Source organism: Papaver somniferum, unplaced genomic scaffold (assembly GCF_003573695.1).
Source record: "Papaver somniferum cultivar HN1 unplaced genomic scaffold, ASM357369v1 unplaced-scaffold_79, whole genome shotgun sequence".
NCBI classification, from domain to species: Eukaryota; Viridiplantae; Streptophyta; class Magnoliopsida; order Ranunculales; family Papaveraceae; genus Papaver; species Papaver somniferum.
In genome coordinates, this window is record NW_020650859.1 from 2,158,297 (window position 1) to 2,180,138 (window position 21,842).

The window sequence follows — 21,842 nt, forward strand, 5'->3', positions numbered from 1 at the left end:
TTGGGATCTGAATCTGGCTTGGCTGAGTTAAATGTCCTATCGTTGGATGTCTTGGGTATGCAAGTTAAACTGGTGCTGGTAATAGTACGTCCAGCCACACCCACATGGTAAAAAATTCGTATTCAAAACAATGTAAATAGAAATTACCGAGTTAGACAACTCAAAAAGCATAAATGTCCCAACAGAGGCATAAATCTATTATTTTTCCTAAAGAATTTGATTGTACTATAAAATGAAAGGCAGAAATCAAATTAAAAGCTAGTTTTTTACGAAAGAAAGAAGAGATCATAACCTCCACTTAGCAACAGCCCGTGCCTTCTTATATTCTTCCTCATTTCCTCATTTCCTCTTCCACTTAGCAACAGCTCGCGCCTTCTAATGTTCCTCCTCCTCTTTCCGGACCTGCTCCAGCTTGCCTGTATATTCGTCAACCAACTTTTTTGCAAGATCCTCGTCGCCCTCGGGTAGCAGTCTAATAAATGCCCTTTCCAGCCTTTGAAATTGATCCTCTACATTGGCCAATGTCGTATAACAAGTAGATCGCAAAACCCGATCTCCTTTCATACGAGAGATTTCAGACTCCAGCTCCTAAACAAAAAGAATCAGTATCAACACTAAAAAAATACTATCCCCGCTTCAAAAATAAAATAGGTTGGTTTCACATACATGTTACACGTGACAATGCCTAAAAAAAATAAAAAAATAATAATAATAATGACACCAGCCTATTATTTTGAAATACCTCTGAAGTCTCTTATCTTTTTACCAACTGGAAATCAGTCAGATATTTCTTCTTGAAATGCATGGACCTCTCATCCTTTTGTTTATTTATTAACCACTGAGCATCCATGTCTAACTGATTCATCATGTAGTCCCATACATAGTAAAAAAACTCCAGGGAGTCCGACAGAAGACGCTCCATTTTAAATTCAGCTCTCAATATCTGACAACGGATCCAATCCCTGTGCTGATTCTGAAGTTCACCACCAGATTCTAATAACAAAGCATCTGTTTTCCGGCCATCATTAAAAAAAAAACAAAACAAAGTGCATTACTGATGTTTCATTGAAGTATATAACATGCAGCTAAAGATAAGACATGGAAATCACCTGGGCATGAGTCCACACTGCGTAGCGATAAATGTATTCATAAACATATCTTTCAACAAGATCCTTGAATTTTTCCTCTACCAATTTTTTACGAATAGCCTGCATGTAAAAAGATAATACAAAAGAAATCTCAATTAGGAATAATAATAATAAATTTTTAATGAATTAGGTTTAGGCAAGCGAAAAGACATTGGTATCTAAATTATTATTACGTTGAAGGTTTTATAATCTTCGAACACTTCGCTTGCACTTTTATAACCACCGTGACTACACTTTTTAATCACTTCAGAAACATAGGGCGTGACAGTATTGGCCACCTCTTCAATACTTGTCCACCCGATCAAAGCCGACCTGTTAAAATCTGTTTCACGCCTTATCTCTTTAGTTTCCGAGCTAGCTAGAAGAAGATTCTGCCGCCATCGTTTTTCTTTCCCCGTGAAATATGTATCTGTGTTTTCTCAAGATAGGCGGAAGAAGGAGGGGCAGGGATATGCTTAGCTTTTATATTTTGTGCTTAAAAATTACTTTTTAGGCATAAAACGGATTGATCTGATGATGATGATAATTAAATTAGGGATAGAACACGAATAAAACATAAATATTATAGACAAAAATTTAACGGTCTACGAGTTTCGCCAGGATCCACAGACCGTAGAGAAAGATATTTTATTGTTAATATAATTGTCGATACTTGTGTGTCAAATAACTTAGAAAGCAAAACTTGTGGAGCCATTTTTTTGGGTCGGTGGTAGTGGATACTGGCCAGGCCGGCTTCGCTAGTGACCGTTTCGGCTATTTTGCAGATGGTACATAACCCTTGGGCTGCATGATTTTTCTTTTCTTGACACTATGTTGTTTTGTTTGTGTAAACGTGGGAATTTAACCAAGCCCAAGGATAATGGTGGAGACCCCGAGCGTGACCCGGTGTTGCCATTAACAATGCCGGGTCACTATCGCTAATGTCACAGATGAACTACCCCAAAGGAAGGCTGCCCCAAAGATAGGGTGTCCTGAAGATGATGACTTGTGGGTGTCTAAATAATCCCACCTGTAATACTACATGTGTAGGGTTAATAATAGAAGACTTACTAAAAAAGATATTAGGGTACACGTGTACGGTATTTATATGACAGGCTTTGCCTATAAAAGGAGGAATTCCTCCCAGAAAGAGATAGAGCTCTCCAGATAATTGTATTGTGTATTGGGATTAGTCTCCTTATTACCCTATAGTAATTTAAGGGTGTTTACTGGGGACTAGTCCTCGGTACCAATCAATGTAGTTAATATCGGATATCGGTTCATCTCGGTCGGGACCGATACACTGGTACGATTTTATATCGGGGATATTATCGTTGAAATATCGGTATAATATCGGTTCTAGATTTAGAGACTATAATTTTATATTAAACATTTTCTCCACACATTTTCGGATAAGATATAATAGATAACATCAATTTTATCAAAAAAACAAAAGAGTAACTTTAGTAACTTGCTTCGAGAGCTACATGCACCTCTACTACCACCTGGAAGACTTTCTTCACCAAAATCAACCTTAGCCTTTATAGAAAACGACCAATACCGTCTCATATCGGGAAATGTAGGAAAATTTCGTATCTACCGATACGGCTGATATTTGACCGAAACGGCCGATATTCGACCGATACGGCCGATATTATCGGGCGAATATCGTATCCCCGATATCCTTCTTATCGTATCGTTCTGGGCCGATATCCGAAATATCTCCGATATATCGGCCGATACGGCCGATATTGACTACATTGGTACCAATGCATCACGAACATGAGTCCGGAAAAATCACAACCCGGGGAGCGGGGTCAAGACAAACCTGCTTATCAATTACCTAATGAAAAATCATCATGTAGCTTTAGTAGAACACCAACGAAGAAAGGAAGGTTCAGATCCCATGTGTGTCGGGAAAGAGTCCGAGGTAGAATGTTCTTTTGGAGCAGGAGGGAGAGAAGAGCCGGAAGACAGGGTTGTACGAGAGGGGTGTCGGGAAGTGTTTTCTAAGTTCTTCCAAGAGATCAAGCTCACTGAACACCAACAAGAGTTGGCCTGCATGCATATCCTAAACATCTTTACCGGGGAAGATCCCCACGAATACATAGAAAAACATTTTCCAAAACAGATCACCTTTTCGGAAAAAGATCGGATGGTCGAAGCAGGGCATTTGCGCCCCCTACTCATCACATTCGGGGTAGGAAAGAAGACCCTTAACCGGGAATTTGTGGACACTGGCGCCTCATTGAACCTAATCTCTCAAGATACTATTCTTCGGTTACGCATCCCACCAGTCGCAATCAAACATTTCAATACCGAAATACAAGACTTCAGCGGAGAAAGATAGAAGACCATTGGGACAAGTGAAAACTACAGAAAGACCCATTTTCTCAACTTCCACCACTGTCAAACCTACGGACAGAAAAGTTCAGGCGCGCACCCATTTTCCCGTCAAAAAATCGTAGCAGACCCACAATTTTCTGAAATTTTGCATCTCAGTTTTTAAAAGGCCAAACTACCCTTTTCTTCAAGAGACGAACAGAGAGAAGCGAGAAGAAAATAATGGTGAACTCTGATTCTTCGTTTTTAACATTTGGATCTTTCCCTTTGTCAAATCTTTCTCTAGACCACGAAAATATCTTTCTCTTTGTTAAATCTTTTCCCAAATCCTTTTCTGAATAATCTTCTCAATAAAACTAGGGTTTCTGTTTTAAAATCTGCGATTTAAATCTGGGGATTTTGAGTTTCTATTGTCTTTGATTGCACATGCATAACTGGTTATGCACATTTATTTTACTTGTGCTACATAATAAGTTATGCATCTGCATAACTGGTTATGCACATTTTCTTTGTACTGCATAACTAGTTATGCACATTTTCTTTGTACTGCATAACTAGTTATGCATTTTTTTTTTTGCATCTGCAGTGATTTATGATAAGCATAACCTTTGATGCATCTGCATAACTAGTTATGCACATTGTTCTGTATTGCATAATGTCTTATGCATCTGCATAACTGGTTATGCACATTTTTTTTGTGTCACATAACAAGTTATGCACATTTTCTTTGTACTGCATAACTAGTTATGCACATTTTTTTGTACTGCATAACTGGTTATGCACATTTATTTTTGTGCCACATAACAAGTTATGCATCTGCATAACTGGTTATGCACATTTTTTTTGTACTGCATAACTTGTTATGCACATTTTCTTTGTACTGCATAACTAGTTATGCATATTTTTTTTGCATCTGCAGTGATTTATGATAAGCATAACCTTTGATGCATCTGCATAACTAGTTATGCACATTGTTCTGTACTGCATAATGTGTTATGCATCTGCATAACTGGTTATGCACATTTTTTTTGTGCCACATAACAAGTTATGCACATTTTATTTGTACTGCATAACTAGTTATGCACATTTTTTTTTGTACTGCATAACTTGTAATGCATCTGCATAACTGGTTATGCACATTTATTTTACTTGTGCTACATAACAAGTTATGCATCTGCATAACTGGTTATGCACATTTTCTTTGTACTGCATAATTTGTTATGCACATTTTCTTTGTACTGCACAACTAGTTATGCATTTTTTTTGCATCCGCAGTGATTTATGATAAGCATAACATTTGATGCATCTGCATAACTAGTTATGCACTTTTTTTTGTACTGCATAACTGGTTATGCACATTTTCTTTGTCCTACATAACTAGTTATGCAAAAAAAAATTTACTGCATAACTTGTTATCCACATTTATTTTTGTACTGCAAAACTTGTTATCCACATTTATTTTTCGTTAACTGGAAGTGAAAGTATCAAAGGAAAATAAAATGTTGATTTTGTTTGTGTTTCGTTCATCTTTTTCGAAATGTTGTTTCTAGGATTTGTAAACTGTAAGTAGTTTATAGGTTGGTTTTTTAGAGTATGAAATTGATTTTCTAGGATTTAAATGGAGAAAGAAATTTACTCTGCAAATCCGTTACAGAGTTTTTGGAGGAGGAGAAAAGAAACCGCTGAGGTAATAAAGTAACTACGCATTTTCTAAAAAACTTTGGGTGCGACAGTATTCAAAATTAATTATGGGCCTGACGTTAAGAAAATAAATTTTTTTGGGCCTGCGCCTAAGTTCCCCTTGGGACAATACAAATAGAGATCACGGTTGGGCCCATTAAAGTGATCGAACTTTTCCATGTAACTGGGCAAGCTTGACATGCCATCAGTGTCTTAAGTTCCTGTACAGGGGAAATGAATGACGTGTATCAGCTACGAGGGACCCATTCACGAGCGAAGAAAATGATCTTTTTCCCGAAGCTATCTTTTACAACAGACAAGATGCAACGGCCCCGAAGAATGATTTTGGGGGAAAAAAGGAATGTGGAGGAGAAATAAGTGAGCATAAGGGGTATTTTCGACGCTGTATCCAACCCAATAGGAACACAAAATATCAATACGTTGTCGAGGAAAGCATGGTAGCGGAAGAGGAACGAGTTATACAAGAGATGAAGAACTTGACTGTCAATGAGCCCAAACACGATTGGGAATACCCAACCTTTACAACGAATGGGAGTCTAGAACCGATGACCCCATTAAAACTGGGAACCCCAGAGGACCCGAAGGTAATCCAAATCGTATGCGGTTTAACGGTAGAAGAGGGAGAGAAATTAGAGGGTGTGTTAATGGAATTTCAAGATGTGTTTGCTTGGACATATGAAGATATGCCAGGCCTAAACCCAGCTCTTGTTTCACACGAACTCAAAACTTCACCATCATTTAAACTAGTAAAGCAACCCCGAAGAATAATCTCTCACGCGATTGAAAAGCAAATTAAATAGGAGGTTTCGAAGTTGTTGGAAGCGGGGTATATCAAGCCCATACATCATCCAACATGGCTAGCTAACATTGTCCCAAAGATACGATGTTGTGTTCAATTTTGGATCTCAACAAAGCGTGTCCCAAAGACGACTTCCCCCTCCCCCTCATCGACCTAGTTGTCGACTCCACAGATGACCACAAATTGTATGCTTTCATGGACGGATACAGTGGTTACAACCAGGTAAAGATGAAAGAATCCGATGCTCCTAAAACGGCGTTCTCAACACCAATTGGGAATTTTTATTACGTGGTCTTGCATTTTGGTTTGAAGAACTAACTTGCTTTTCAATGAGGGAGAACTCATCTGGACCCTTCCATGTTTTGCATCAGGTGTTCACCCCTCGATTTATCACCATTCAAGCATTTATCTATTCGTGTTGCTTATGCTATATTTCTCTGTACTTGTTGTGGGGTCTTCATTTCTTGTTTTTAATGTCAAAATTCATTACTGCATCCATCCACATATGACCATCTTTCTTTACCATGTACGTTTTCTCTACTAGTGTAATTCCATTCCAACTGCATTGACCCCTGGCCGCGGCAACAAGGAACTTGCCCAATTCGCATGTTTAGAGCTAATGAATGGCAGGAAAACTATGCAACTACCAGCGCGTATAATGGTTCCTATGGTGTGGCAGTATACTCCCAGCTGAGAGTCTAAGGTTCATATACATTCTATTTAGATAACTCATGTTGAGAAGATAATTAGACGAGACATAGGGTAGTTTACTTATACTCAACAGATACGATACAGACTGCAGCTATAGCGTTTTGAGTTTCATTCCTTTCTACCTGGTTTTAATTAGTCTCTGAAACTTGGTGTCTATCAGCTACCGCACATTCCACCTTGAGATGAAACTCATTGTTGTACATTAAGTGCTTCATCTATTTCAGCTGCTGATCCTGCAGCAATATCACAAATCTTTTTCGCTGAACCCAATTTTTTTTCACTTTTATGTGCCCAAGTAGCTAGCGATTTTGGTCATACAACGACATTTTAACTGCTCGTTAAAGTTTTCAAAAAAAAAAATTGTATAATTGATGAGCGCAAGAATTTTGTCTGCAGCCATTTTTATTATTAGGGTCCATTTTTTTAATATGGATGTTTATCAGGGTCCATTTTGTTTGTTCTCAAGTACATAGCAAAAGAATATATAAACCTTTTAGCCAGATCCATATGCAATTATTTATTCATTAAGATTCAATGACATTAAGTGGCAGGCAGAAGTAGGGTAAGGGGTCTAATTTTGCAAGTCAAGTATTAAATTTCTCTCATTTTTTTTTTTCTAATTTTTTTTGATAGAGAATGTGTAGTACAAGTTCACAAACCTTGACATGTCAAAAACAGTACTACATCTTCATATCTCTAACCCTTTGATAGTCAACTCTGTACTACACCTTGATCAATCTAGTTCCTCATTTCTCTAGTTATTGCCTGAATAATCCTTAACTAATTGTATGGAGAATCAGAAATTAGATCGAAGGGGAGAACTTTAGAGAGCGCAGCCATGGCACGTTGTAATACCATGAAATTAGCTCTCAAATCCAACACAGTAGCAATTCTAATTCTTCTCAACTGTCTTATTCCATTGCTTTTCTCTCAAGTTGCTAATGGTCATGGAAGTTCTCATTCTGATGATGAAGAACATGTTGACGATGTCGGGGGCCAATCGGACGTGCGAAAGGGTTTAGTTCTTGTGAAGGTATATTGTCTTATAATATTTTTGGTGTCCACTTTTGTAGGTGGAGTATCTCCATATTACTTGAGGTGGAATGAAACTTTTTTACTGTTAGGAACTCAATTTGCTGGTGGGATTTTTCTTGGGACTTCTCTAGTGCATTTCTTAAGTGATTCGAATGAGACTTTTAAGGATCTCACTAAAAATCGTTATCCTTTTGCTTTCATGCTTGCATCATTTGGTTATGCCTCTACTATGTTAGGTGATTGTATAATTTCATGTCACACAACGCTCTCGTAGTGACAGAGATGCTAAAATCGAGGTTGAAGATGGAAGGTCAATGGAAGAACTCGAAAGAAACACGATTGCGCCGTCAACGCATCTTCAACCAACTGAAGTTTTGTTGAAGAATTCTTCATTTAGTGATACTATGCTTCTGATTGCTGCACTTTGTTTTCATTCAATTTTCGAGGGCATAGCCGTTGGAGTTCCAGGTATTCTACTACTCCATTAACTGCTAATTGATATCGATCCCATGTTAGGTATAGATATTTGTGTCTTGTAAAACTTAGCGGTCTTTGCTGTATCTTAAGAATTCATCATATTTACAGCATGAGTGTTTGTTGGTTGATTTTGTCTCAGTAATATAAGAGAAGTGTTGTGAACTCCGTTTATAAACAGATATATCAATATTATTGAAACAAACTAATTAGATTAACACATTACTCACCGACTGTCAAATGCTTTTATGGGTCCTATCTTAAACACGTTTTTCTGCATGTATTAGTGGTATCACTAAAATGTTAGATAAATTTTGATCAGTGGATGTTCCTGATTATGTAAAAACCACGAATGTTTGCAGATAATAAAGCAGATGCATGGAGAAGTTTATGGACCATATTACTGCACAAGATATTTGCAGCCATTGCCATGGGAATTGCACTGCTCAGGTTGTTACCAGACAGGGAGTTCCTTACAACCATATCTTACTCATTTGCATTCGCGGTTTCAAGTCCAATTGGAGTAGGCATAGGTATTGGTATTGGTGCCACTGCTGATAGAAAAGTAGCTGATTGGATTTATGCCATAACAACGGGTTTCGCCACTGGAATTTTCATCTATGTTGCCATTCACCATCTTATTTCTAAAGGCTTTAAACCACAAAAACCTTCTTACTTCAATACCCCGTTTTTTAAGTTTGCTTCGGTGCTTCTAGGCGTGGGAGTGATGGCAGTGGCCATGATCTGGGATTAGTACTCAAGTTGGTTATGCAAAAATTTGATTAATTTATTTCTGTGTGTTTTGTGAAAAGTTATTGTGTAAGATATCAACAAGAAAGATAAACCATGGTTGATTGACCGTCGATCAAAACTTTTCCCGGCTAAATGTATTAATTTGCAGCATTTGCTTTTTCTGTGTTAATCACAGAGTTGATTAATATAATTTTGCATACTTCATTTGTTGTCCGTCTCTTTCAGACCTGCCAATGTGAATAGAAAATTTTCGGGCCTGCGCCTAACTCCCAGGATTGTATCAAATAGGTCCATGAGAAACAGCCCTTGGGAACAAATTTTTTCCGGTCCCAAGGTCCATGCATTTAAATCTAGTATTGACTTGGTCAAATTTGTGGTGGGTCCCGTTAATAATCCTTCTTCCACCTCAACATCCACAAAAGTCACTCATGCGGTGGTCGGAATACGATAGTCGATTACTACTCGACGCCGGTTGCTTAAGGACGTAACTCTCTTATTATTAACGCCGGTAGTCGGTGTACGATCTTACTTGACGCTGGTTCGGAATACGATCAATAGTCGATTGCCTGTTGATTTTCTATACATGGAATGAGAAATCATTGAGAGTAGGTACACGAAAAAGGACTAGATCATTGGTTATGATCTGAGAAATTCAGCTTGAATAATAAGTTGGAGATCATGTTTTTAACCAAGTAAAGCTTATGCGTATATAGGTGCAGGTCGGTCATTCGCGGTAATAGGTACATGAAAAATGGGAAGCATCATTCCTTATGATCTGAAAAGTTCAGCTTCCAAAAGAAGTTGGAGATCTTGGGTTGCCTTTCACTGGTTATGGGAGAGCACACGTTAACAGCTCTTTGTCACTGAAAAAGACTCGGGCAGAAAATAGCAAAGATTATATAATTCATTTTATCTATTAGTTGAACAAGAAGACTAACAACAAGGACAGGGGTGATCTTTAAGCAGGGAACTCCAGAATAAGCGGTGAAAGGATGAACAGCAAACAATTGTGAAGCTCAATCTTTGTGTGTTGAGAATCTGAAAACGAACTGCCATTTTTCAATCAATCTTAATTATTTCTTTTCTTCATTCAAAAGCATTTGGGTTTTTTATCTAGAAAAAGTTGGGTATCATGTCTTTATTTTCTCTTTTTTATTTGGTTAGGTCCATAAATGTATATGGACTTATTACCACTGCTTCTTCTCTAATCTTAATCAACGAATAAGATGGTTACTTAACTAATTATTAATTAGCATGTTTCTAGAAACTAGATCATTATTTTCTTTGAATTGGTCTGGGCAACGATTCAAACTAGTGACCTACAATGTGGAAGTATTGACTAATTATTCTCGGTTCAGGCACTCTAAATTACCCATAATTGTAATCATGGGCGGAACTGTAAGGACAAGTGCGTGCAATTTTCCCACTCGTCAATAATTGGCTAGTTAGCTAGCTAGCTAAGTTGGCTTTATGCAAGATGCACATGTCATTTGGCTAATGACCAAATCTTTCATGCATGGTTCAATTAAATGAGCTAAGAATTAATTATTTGTTCTTGACGACTTATGATTCGATGGATTTTTCATATTTACTTTGACGTTAAGTGAAAAACAATTTGGTTACAAACATCTATCTCACTATGTCATGATAGTCTGCTGCAAGGAAAATTCTCTCCACAAAACTTGATAGATGAGGTTAACAGATAGACAAATGACAAAGGATCATACATTTTCTCTAATTTAAAAATATATACGTTCATCCCTTTAGCAGCACTCCAAAGTTCAGCCACACCAACATTCTTACTTCTATGACTAACATTCCGAGGTTAACACCTAATGACAATCACATCAATCAACCACAAAGAATTTCTGTTTTTCAAAACTTAATTAATTCATTCATTTTCTATATAAATGAACCAACTCTTCACAAACATGATATAGCCATTACCAATCTGTATAGCTAACTCGATCTCTTACATTTGGAATCGTATAACTGATTAAGAGAGAAGAGATCTATAGCTAGGTATAGAAATGGGTTCAGCATTAGTTTTTATGGGAGTTTTCATATTTTTGGCGAATGTTTTCTTTCTTTGTCCGACAATTGTACTTGCTCAAGAACAAGGAGGTATAACCAGGCATTACAAATTCGATGTACGTAACTTACTTGCACCAACTAATTTAGAAATGAAAACAAATAATTAGTTAAACCTGGTTTCTTGAGTCGTATTTGTTTGTAAGATTTGAGTAGTATATCTTTTACTTGGTGTTTTTGCAGATTAAGATGCAGAACGTAACACGTTTGTGCCACACAAAGAGCATTGTGACGGTAAATGGACAATTTCCAGGGCCAAGAATCGTTGCAAGAGAAGGTGATCGTTTGGTTATAAAGGTGGTGAATCATGTTCAGAACAATATCACACTTCATTGGCATGGTATTCGACAATTAAGGACTGGGTGGGCAGATGGTCCTGCTTATGTTACCCAGTGCCCCATTCAGACAGGCCAGACATATGTTTACAATTTCACCATTACTGGTCAGAGAGGAACTTTATGGTACCATGCCCATATTTCATGGCTGAGATCTACCTTATATGGTCCTATCATCATCCTCCCCAAGCGCAACGTTCCATACCCCTTCGTCAAACCCTACAAGGAGCTTCCCCCTGTCATTTTCGGTATGTATATCCAAACAAATGGAGTCTTAGCATATATATTCTAATTCTACATTAATTAAAAGTTGAGTATATATTCATGAATGGCGGCTTCGAATTTCAGGTGAGTGGTTCAATGCCGACACTGAAGCAATTGTTAACCAGGCTATTATGACCGGAGGAGGCCCCAATGTCTCTGATGCCTACACCATGAATGGGTTTCCCGGTCCTCATTATAATTGCTCAGATAAAGGTACATACACCAGATGCACATACATCACCAGAATTTTGCTCAAATTTTGATTATTCTTAAATATGGTTCTGTGATTTGACAGATACATTGAGGTTGAAGGTTGAACCAGGAAAGACATATCTTCTACGTTTGATCAATGCTGCACTTAACGATGACCTCTTTTTCAGCATCGCCAATCACACATTCACTATTGTTGACGCCGATGCTGTGTACATTAAACCATTCAAAACCGATACAATTCTCATCACACCAGGTCAAACAACTAATGTTCTCCTCACAACCAAGTCTCAATACCCCAAAGCCACCTATCTCATGGAAGCTAGACCATATGTCACTGGCCTTGGAACCTTCGACAATACCACAACCGCTGGATTCCTCGAATATCATTCACCACTACTCTCTTCATCAAATTCCATCAAGAAACTCCAACTCTTCAGGCCTAGTCTTCCTGCTCTTAATGATACTATAGCTGCCACCAACTTCGCTAAGAAATTCCGTAGCCTTGCGAATTCACAATTCCCCTGTAACGTCCCAAAGACTGTACAGAAGAGATTCTTTTTCACAGTTGGTTTAGGTACCCAACCATGCGCCAAAAACCAAACTTGTCAAGGACCCAACGGAACGAGGTTCACAGCCGCTGTGAATAATATCTCTTTCGTACTTCCATCCACGGCTCTTCTACAAGCTCACTACTTTGGACAATCTAATGGCGTATACACGACGGATTTTCCTATAAACCCACCGAAACAATTCAACTACACTGGCAACCCACCTAACAACACCATGGTTAGTACCGGTAGCAAAGTGGTGGTGCTCCCATTTAACACAAGTGTGGAGGTAATAATGCAAGATACAAGTATTTTGGGTGCTGAAAGCCATCCACTGCATCTTCACGGATACAATTTCTATGTAGTAGGACAAGGGTTTGGAAACTACAATTCTAATACTGACCCTCAAAACTTTAATCTCGTCGATCCTGTTGAACGGAACACAGTTTCTGTTCCTTCTGGTGGTTGGGTCGCCATACGATTCCTTGCTGACAATCCAGGTACATTCAATTTTATGAATTATATTTACCGGTAATCTCCTTTCAGTTCTGGTTCCAATACTAATATTTCTGTTCATTTTGGTGTCAACACAGGTGTATGGTTTATGCATTGCCATTTAGAAGTCCACACAACATGGGGTTTGAGAATGGCTTGGGTTGTACAAGATGGGAAACTCCCTAATCAGAAGCTATTACCTCCACCTTCTGATCTTCCCAAATGTTAAGCTTTTCATCATTTGACTAACAAAATCGGCTGCAGCAAAGAATATACGATTCTTTCTAACTTCAATTTAACAATTTTAACTTAAATTTGCCCATTGTCCATTGATGAAAGAGTGAGTTTGTGTTTTGTGATATTGTTGTTTTTCTGTATTCAATTGTGATTTCTCTTCAAGAAATAAAAATGAATCTATTGTTTTATCAAAAATTCTTGTTTGTTTATACTATATAACAATTGATTGGGTTCATACATGTAAGGAATTAGCACTCAAGAGCAGGATGTGCCGGCCCAGAACATACTGATCAACTTATATCGTTGTTATTATTATTTAGCGATTTTACCATTCTACCAAAGAGACACCTGTTAATACGTAATCTGTTACCAATTAGTACCCAAGTCTCTTGGGCCATGGTTTAAAGGGTATTCTACATGGACTTCACCTTCACATGGACCAGTGCTAGAGCTTAGGGACAAATTTCATATGCTGTTGCATTTTAATAGTGATTGAATCATTGAAAAGTGTAAAAGGTGCTGAAAAGAGTATAATTATGTTGCTCTTTGTTGGTACATACAAAACTTTGCAGCTTATTTGTTTGGCCTACAAAATAAGACAATCAGGGCAGTATTGCACCTGATTGAGAGAACCTAACAGGTTCTAAAATACAGTAGGAGTGTTGGTCACGTGTACGTGATAAGACTAAACAAAAAAACAAACTCTTTTATTGGTATGGTGACGGGGAAAGCTCAACTTACAGGAGTGCGGGATGAGTTTCATCCATACCTTAACTGCCTTATATTGATGTGGAGCTAGCATCTATCCATGGAGAATAGAGATGCATGCATATCTATCACTCGTATAGACAAGAAGATATGCCAAGTTAGATTTAGATGACAGTGAAATGTACCAACAACAACAACTTTTTCCAACCTTTGTCCCAACAAAAAATCACTATTTTTTTCACCTAGTGCCAAAATACAAACATTTAAGGGTCCCCTCATGAAGGCCGTATGTGGCACCCAATTCTAAAGGTGAGCGCTGAAATATCAAGTGTTCACCCTAACGGGTTGTCCATCCAACATGCATCTAACTTAGGATGAATGCACGAGGTGCAAGCTAGAATTTGATGTCAAAGACTAGGGCAGCGAACACATTTAGGAGATGTGGAATTTGCTACATGCATGAGTGTTCCGTGGCTGTGAATATTGTATCGTCACCATCTCTTGTAGTTACAATCAAAGACGGTAGAATCTAAAGCTAACTTTGAATTGAAAATAATATCACATCAACAACAACAATAACAACCAAATAATTAAAATTATTAGTAGGCAAGCTAAACTTGAACAACAAATAACAAACCATCGTTATCATAATGAAACAAAGATAACTAAACTTAACATCAGCACCAACCAATATAATATCTTGTTTAAAATGATAAAAAAATTTAGAAAACTAACTAGAAAATTGGTGTCTGATCAAATCATCACAAGAGAAAGTTACCAGAAATAAGATAACATTTTCCCCGAGCAAAAATAAAAATATCGAAAAGGTGTTTTAAGGAAAAATATAGCTTTTAAAATGAGCAAAAGAAAGTCAGAATTGTAAAGCTAAAATGATTAAATGTGATATTAACTTTGCAACACTCTAAAGTTAGATATTGTCTAGAGGATGGACCCTTGAAAGTGGCATCTTAACTAAAATGTTCATTTGAAGAAACCAGTTAGCTACTTGGCACCGATTTGATCTCTAGTCTCTTCTCCCTTTTGAATCCATAACAACATTCACCTAATCAACCAAACAAATTCAGTTCAACTCATTATATATAGGGTCTCTACTTTTCATGGTTCTCCATATCAAACACTTCATCAAGTACCTTTTCAAATATACACTGTAGTTCATTGAGCTCAAAAGCACTTGTTTTGCTCAATAGTACTGCCAATGGAAACTACTAAAGCTGCAACTTTGCTCTTTGTTTTGGTAACTTTTCTGTGGTTTTCGCCTGAGCTTGTATTAGCTAAGAACCATGCAGCTTCATCAAGTGTCACTAGACACTACCAATTCGATGTATGTGATCGTTTCATTAGTTCAGTATATATAAAGTTTTACGTTTCATTTGTATGCTTATTGTCCTTAACGAATATGTTGTTATAGTTTGTACTCGTCTTTATTTGTGCAGATTAAGTTGCAGAAGGTGACAAGGTTATGTCACACTAAGACTATTGTGACAGTAAATGGACAGTTTCCGGGACCAAGAATTATCGCCAGGGAAGGTGATCGTGTCGTTGTTAAAGTGGTTAACCATGTCAAAGACAATATCACCATTCATTGGTATGTACCTTTGGCTATAATTACGAGCAGAACCAATTCTTTTTTTTTTTTTATCGATGAGCAGAATAAATATTAGATACTAATATCTTGTGATCTTGTTTACAGGCATGGAATTCGACAGCTTCGAAGCGGATGGGCAGATGGACCTGCATATGTGACTCAATGTCCTATTCAGACAGGACAGAGTTATGTTTACAATTTCACAATTGTTGGGCAAAGAGGAACCCTTTGGTGGCATGCTCATGTCTCATGGTTAAGGTCAACTTTATATGGACCCATTGTTATACTACCCAAGCGAAACGTTCCTTACCCATTTCCCAAACCCGACTTGGAAGCCGTACCCATCATTTTCGGTAAATTATCAAGCCAATTAACTCAATTTTGACACAGATTGATATCCATCAAACTATCATAGATTTAAGGTTTTGATTTTGTTTGTATAATTTTCAGGAGAGTGGTTTAACACAGACACTGAAGCAATTGTAAACCAGGCTATGAGGACTGGAGGAGGTCCTAATGTTTCTGATGCCTACACCTTTAATGGACTTCCTGGACCCTTGTACAACTGCTCTGCTCAAGGTATACCAACTTAATTCTCTGCGGCTAGCTAAACTTGAAATTCTTACTTAAATTTAAGATTGAAGTTATTGTGAATCCTGTTGCAGATACATTCAGATTGAAGGTGAAACCAGGAAAAACATATCTTTTGCGTCTTATCAATGCTGCGCTCAATGATGAACTCTTCTTCAGCATTGCTAATCATACTCTCACTATCGTTGACGTTGATGCGTCTTATATAAAGCCGTTCACCACGGAAACACTCCTCATTACTCCAGGGCAAACAACTAATGTACTTCTCAAGACAAAACCTCATTTCCCTAATGCCACTTTCCTCATGGAAGCTAGACCTTATGCAACAGGCCTAGGTACCTTCGACAATACCACAACCGCTGCTATTCTCGAATACGAACATCCCACATCAAAGAAAAACAAGACTACCTCTAATACAAAGTCATTTCCCGTATTTAGACCAACTCTTCCTAAACTCAATGACACATCTTTCGCAACCAAATTTTCCAACACACTTCGTAGTCTAGCCTCTACTCGCTTCCCAGCTAATGTCCCTCAGAAAATCAACAGACGATTTTTCTTCACGGTCGGTTTGGGTACGAACCCATGTCCAAAGAACCAAGTTTGCCAAGGACCAACTAATACAACCAAATTTGCAGCTTCAGTGAACAACGTATCTTTCACAATGCCAACCACTGCATTATTACAAGCCCATTTCTTTAACCAATCAAAGGGTGTATACACAACTGATTTCCCTGGTAACCCAGTTTTTCCTTTCAACTACACCGGCACTGCACCTAATAACACATTAGTGAGCCATGGTACAAAAGTGGTGGTACTTCCCTATAACACAGAAGTTGAGCTAGTGATGCAAGATACCAGCATTCTTGGTGCAGAAAGTCACCCTTTACATCTCCATGGTTTCAATTTCTATATTGTTGGCAGTGGATTTGGTAATTTTGATTCCAACAAGGACCCTGCCAAATTCAATCTTGTCGATCCAGTTGAACGGAACACTGTCGGTGTGCCAGCTGGTGGCTGGGTTGCAATTCGATTCTTAGCTGATAATCCAGGTGTTTGGTTTATGCATTGTCATTTGGAGGTTCACACATCATGGGGTTTGAAGATGGCATGGATCGTCTTGGATGGAAAACTCCCTAATCAGAAACTTCCACCTCCCCCATCTGATCTCCCCAAATGTTGATCTATATATTCTTTTTGTCTTTCTCATTATAGACATGTGGAGAAATAGCGCAGAACTGTGGAACTCCACATGTTTAATGTAGGTGTTATTGTTACTTTCTCCTTTGATTCTTGTTTTTTTTTTCTTTTCTTTTTAATTTTGAATTTGACTGTTGAGCATTTTGTATGATCAGAAATTTATAAGAACTTTAAGTAAAGTTTGGCAAACAGTAACAATGTGTGCTAATCGGACTCATAATATTACCATTGAACCACCCAAGTTTTACAATTTGGGCCATGCATGTGAAGCTCACACCACTTTCATCAACATTGTTACACACATTTTTCATACGACTAATACAAACTTCATGTTTGTTCGCATATAAGAAACTTCATCTGACATGTCATCGTTTCTTATAAGATATTCATGTCTTATTTTTGAAGCTAGCAAAAGAATATGGTAAAAGTCTAAATCTGGCAAAAGAATATGGTTTCAAAGAATATGGTTTCAAAGTCTAAAAATTGTGAAAAACAAGGGAGAAAGTTTTTATTGATAAAATGTTGGAGGAAACTAATTGAACTCTTTATTCCAGGAATTGTAGTTCTACCGGTACAAGAAAGCAGTAACTCACTTAGTTAGTGATTAAACCCTAATCCTTCAATCAACTTATTTTTGGCCGAATATAATTCTTTCTGTGACACCACCACTACTAGAATTCCTCTAAATGCTCTAAATCTTTGAGTCTTACTATCATGCACTCATGTGTAATAAAAAAAAATAAGAATTTGAATATCTGTATATGACATCTCAACGCTTGTTGTTTTTAAGTTAAAAGTTTCTCTCCATTGAGTTTTGCCAAGAAAGAAAAAAAATAAAAAGAAAAAAGTGATATCTCTATGATAAACGCACATAAAGACCTGTTAGATTTTTCTCTGAATGTTCATCCTAATAATCCTAATAGTAAAAACTAGTCGAAGTAAAAACAAACGAAATATTGAATACTTCACAAAATTAGGAGAAAAAGAAGAAGAAGATAACCCTAAAAATAACCGTATCATCAGTATATTGAGAATCTTAACTAAATATATACTAGTTTATATTTACCAAATATACAGTTCTTAACCATTGGCTAGTTTATATTTACCAAAATCTAAACTTATATGATTTGGTTATGTATAAAACTTGATTTCCTTAGCAGAGAAAACACGGTAAATATTTGTTCTTTTTTATTTTACTTTTTGTACAGTTTGATTGTGATTTTCTAAGGTAATTATTCATTGATTTTAAATCTGTTCTTCTTAATTTGTGGCCAGGGAAAGAGTACTAGAACGACCAAAATGGAAGAATGGATGAAAGAATTGTTACAGAGTGAATTTTTCGGCACATGCCTTGATCATCAAAATATGAGAAAAAACGAAATAAATTTATTTTGTATTGATTGTCGTAAACCTACTTGCCAGCATTGTATTTCTTCTTTGTCGCCGCATTTTCTTCATCGAAGTCTTAAGATTAAAAAATATGTTTGTGGAATCTGGTTCGGATCGATGATATGCAAAAATACTTCGACTGCTCTGAAATTCAAGTATGTTCTTCATCTCAGTTTTATCTTCCATTTGACTCCTTTCTTTTTATTTTGTTGGACAAAATCACTAATTCGTTGATTTTTATCTTATTTAGACTTATCTGTTATCTGGTGCAAGAGTCATATTTTTGAATCCTCGATCAGGATCAATAATTAAACGATACAAGGATGGTGCTTATTGTAAAGTGTGTGACAGAAGTTTAACTGATCATCCGAATAAATATTGCTGCATGCGATGCAAGGTAATTTATCAATCTATCTTAACCGTTATTGTGTTTTCTACTATTAGCAAGCTGCAAGCAGTTAAAAAAATATTATTCATCGTAAATTAAATTGCAGATTTCAGATTGTGAGGATATCTCTAAAGATTTTGAACAAAAATGCCGACTCTAATGACGAGGATTACTTCTGCGCTTCGGAATCTATTATGATAATAGAAGCGAGGTCTAATAAGATTCTCTATTTATTATATGTTTTTTTATTTTTGTCGATTGTTTGACTACCTACATAACCTACACTAGTTTATTATAAGATTTTCTGATAATTCTGGACCTTGGTTATTTACTAACACGTCTACATTTTACTTATCGGTTAGCATTTTTTTCCCTTTTAACTTTATTTTTGATTCGGTGCCCGTGGGATGCATTTTTGATTTAATGTTTCGGTGCCCCATCTGGATGCACTAAATATGCGGAGAAAAGAAAAGGTAGGAAATATGTGTAGATTTAATTGATTTATTTATTCCGTGGAAAATATGTGAGTTTTCATTTCCTTTTTACCTTCCGACCAAGCTTTTCCAATTTCATTATGAGAAACTCCATCATTTTCTCAAGCTTCCGTTGTTCGGTCTCTGAGTATTCAGGGATACCTTTTCACTTATCCTTGATTCTCCATGTCTTCACTTACGTTGTAAGGATGAAACTACTTAGTATCTTCAATATTTCTACAAATATAAAACTACATCATATTGTAGATTCAATTAATGCCTTCAATAATTCAAATCATCTATTTTTGGTTTGCACGTCTCAAATGGCCCTTATCAATATTGAGCAGTGTAATTCAAGCTAACCTCACTACCACCACTGTATACTCAACATTTTTCTTTTTCAATATTTGTACATATTGGGCACATCATTAAGAATTATATATGCCAGCCTATCACAGTTCCTCTTAGCAAAGCTCGATAAGCAATTACTCCCGCTACTTGCAAATGATTGATTAATTAATTGAAGGATCCTAGGATTTCATTTCCTCTGCCTCAAAAACGCTGTCGAATTATTCTTGAAAACGGGAAGAAAAAACTTGCAGATTTAAATCATGAGCTAAGAACTAAGAAGTTTTAGAAGAGCATAAAAGACAATACGTTTCCAACATCTAGGCTAGGGACTCTTAAAACCTACGAACTTAAACAAGCTTTTTACCTAAATAATCTGAAATGCATAAGCTGATCCTGTGGTGCAAGCAGCTTTGCCTGTGGTTTATCCAAATATGGTTTGTCAGATCCCCATGCATGTATTTTATGGTAAATGGAATGACAATTCATGGTGTCTATCTTATGTTTTCCTAGGTTCAGAGAAAGGAATGACCTAGGCAATAAAAAAGGAATTGTTCGAGTTAGATATTACTTGTAGGCGAGTTTCTCGCTCGGCAGTGCTATTTGGCTCCCTAATCTCCACCTCCCTATTCTCCTCCTTACAATCTAAACCCCACATTAGGGGAATGGTGAACCTCACCGAACCTGAATGCTTTCTCATTGCATTTGGCCGTACTCTACGTCATCTTTAGGCCAACTTCCTTTTATATATATAAAAAAAAATCACTTCCGTAGTAAGTTTTTATAACTATAATGAAAAATTCATTCAAACTAATTAAGCAATAATTTACACCAAAATACACTTCCTTACATCTGCTTGCCTCTCCTTATCAAGCCTTTCCAATTCCTCGCAACGTTTCTGTTGGACAAACATAAGAACCTTCCTCATCAGAATTTCTGACAATGGTTCGCAATTTAAATTATATACATACATAACCCAAATAAGTACAGCATCCAGCTTATCCCATTTGATTACCTTTTCTTCCTGTAGCTGTTATAAAGTCATAAAATATCATCTAACCTTGAATTAATGCAACCAAACATCTTTTGACATTCATGGATAAGGTTAACACTACTTTTTTCAACCAAACCTTAAATCTAAAAGAGCAGATCTAAAAATCAAGCCGCCAAGATTCATATTACGTTCAAAGTAATCTGTTGGCCCGTACTACTAAGGCTTAACTCAAAAATTATTCAAAGGGAAAGACCAGTTGAAAGGGAAAGAATTTCCATATTCTTACCTCAAGCAGATCTGTCATGCCCTCCAGCTCACCGTCGCTGGTGCATTCATGCTATGCAAACAAACGTAAAAATTGTTAGTAATATTCTATTTATATCTCGATGAATCACGTCATTATTTAATAAAGGCTTCAACTCAATGTTTGTTGTAAATTGTAATATCCCAGTACAGACTTTGGCAGATGTCATAAACAATTTTGCTCCGTTTGAGGTAACATAACTTCAGTGCACTAAATCATAAAACTAAATCCACTCGGCAAGAATGCATTTAAGAAGTGAAATCTTAATTAGTGATGAGCAGATTAACGCATCAATTATCTTGCATGGATGTAACATGACTGCACTCAAGACTAAGAGGTATGTAACAAAAAACAAACCTCTGCATCTTGGTCGTCAGTACCTTGCACCATACTAAAGAACAGAAAACAAAAAAACTTAAGCAAACAAAAGAAGAAGAAATTCATACAAACTCTACAGCAATACCAATCAAGAAAAAAAGATATAGTCATATAGAAATGTAACCATGTATATAACAAAGCAAGTGACGAAGTTAAACTTGTTGACAAAGCAGTGAAATGTCCAGGATTTGCAAACATATATACAGCTTCACTACATGGTAAATAGGAAAATGCCGACTGAAACTGCAGACGCCAATTCAGTACAGCTATGGACAATTTGGAAACTAAACCTGACACCTGTTCCTTGACGTAATAATTGTTGGGTGCAATAATCAAA

The 21,842-nt window shown here is 36.9% G+C and overlaps 2 protein-coding genes, 1 long non-coding RNA gene and 1 pseudogene across 3 annotated transcripts; all 4 read left to right on the forward strand.

Moving 5' to 3' along the window:
• The first annotated feature begins 7,320 nt into the window (after positions 1-7,320).
• On the forward strand, positions 7,321-9,149 carry LOC113344691 (annotated as a pseudogene).
• A 1,714-nt stretch (positions 9,150-10,863) lies between these two features.
• LOC113344690 (laccase-17-like) lies at positions 10,864-13,365 on the forward strand. Its single transcript, XM_026588616.1, has 5 exons — positions 10,864-11,093; positions 11,218-11,617; positions 11,718-11,846; positions 11,929-12,894; positions 12,988-13,365. Exons 1-5 carry the CDS (start codon positions 10,974-10,976, stop codon positions 13,116-13,118), a joined length of 1,746 nt encoding a protein of 581 aa, XP_026444401.1. The 5' UTR covers positions 10,864-10,973; the 3' UTR covers positions 13,119-13,365.
• A 1,608-nt stretch (positions 13,366-14,973) lies between these two features.
• On the forward strand, positions 14,974-17,424 carry LOC113344704 (laccase-17-like). The gene is made up of 5 exons (XM_026588633.1): positions 14,974-15,176; positions 15,289-15,440; positions 15,546-15,793; positions 15,891-16,019; positions 16,106-17,424. Exons 1-5 carry the CDS (start codon positions 15,051-15,053, stop codon positions 17,212-17,214), a joined length of 1,764 nt encoding a protein of 587 aa, XP_026444418.1. The 5' UTR covers positions 14,974-15,050; the 3' UTR covers positions 17,215-17,424.
• Positions 17,425-18,597: 1,173 nt separating this feature from the next.
• Positions 18,598-19,243, forward strand: LOC113344727. The gene is made up of 3 exons (XR_003357909.1): positions 18,598-18,775; positions 18,871-19,017; positions 19,115-19,243. It is a non-coding gene; the product is annotated as an uncharacterized LOC113344727 (long non-coding RNA).
• The last annotated feature ends 2,599 nt before the right edge of the window (positions 19,244-21,842 follow it).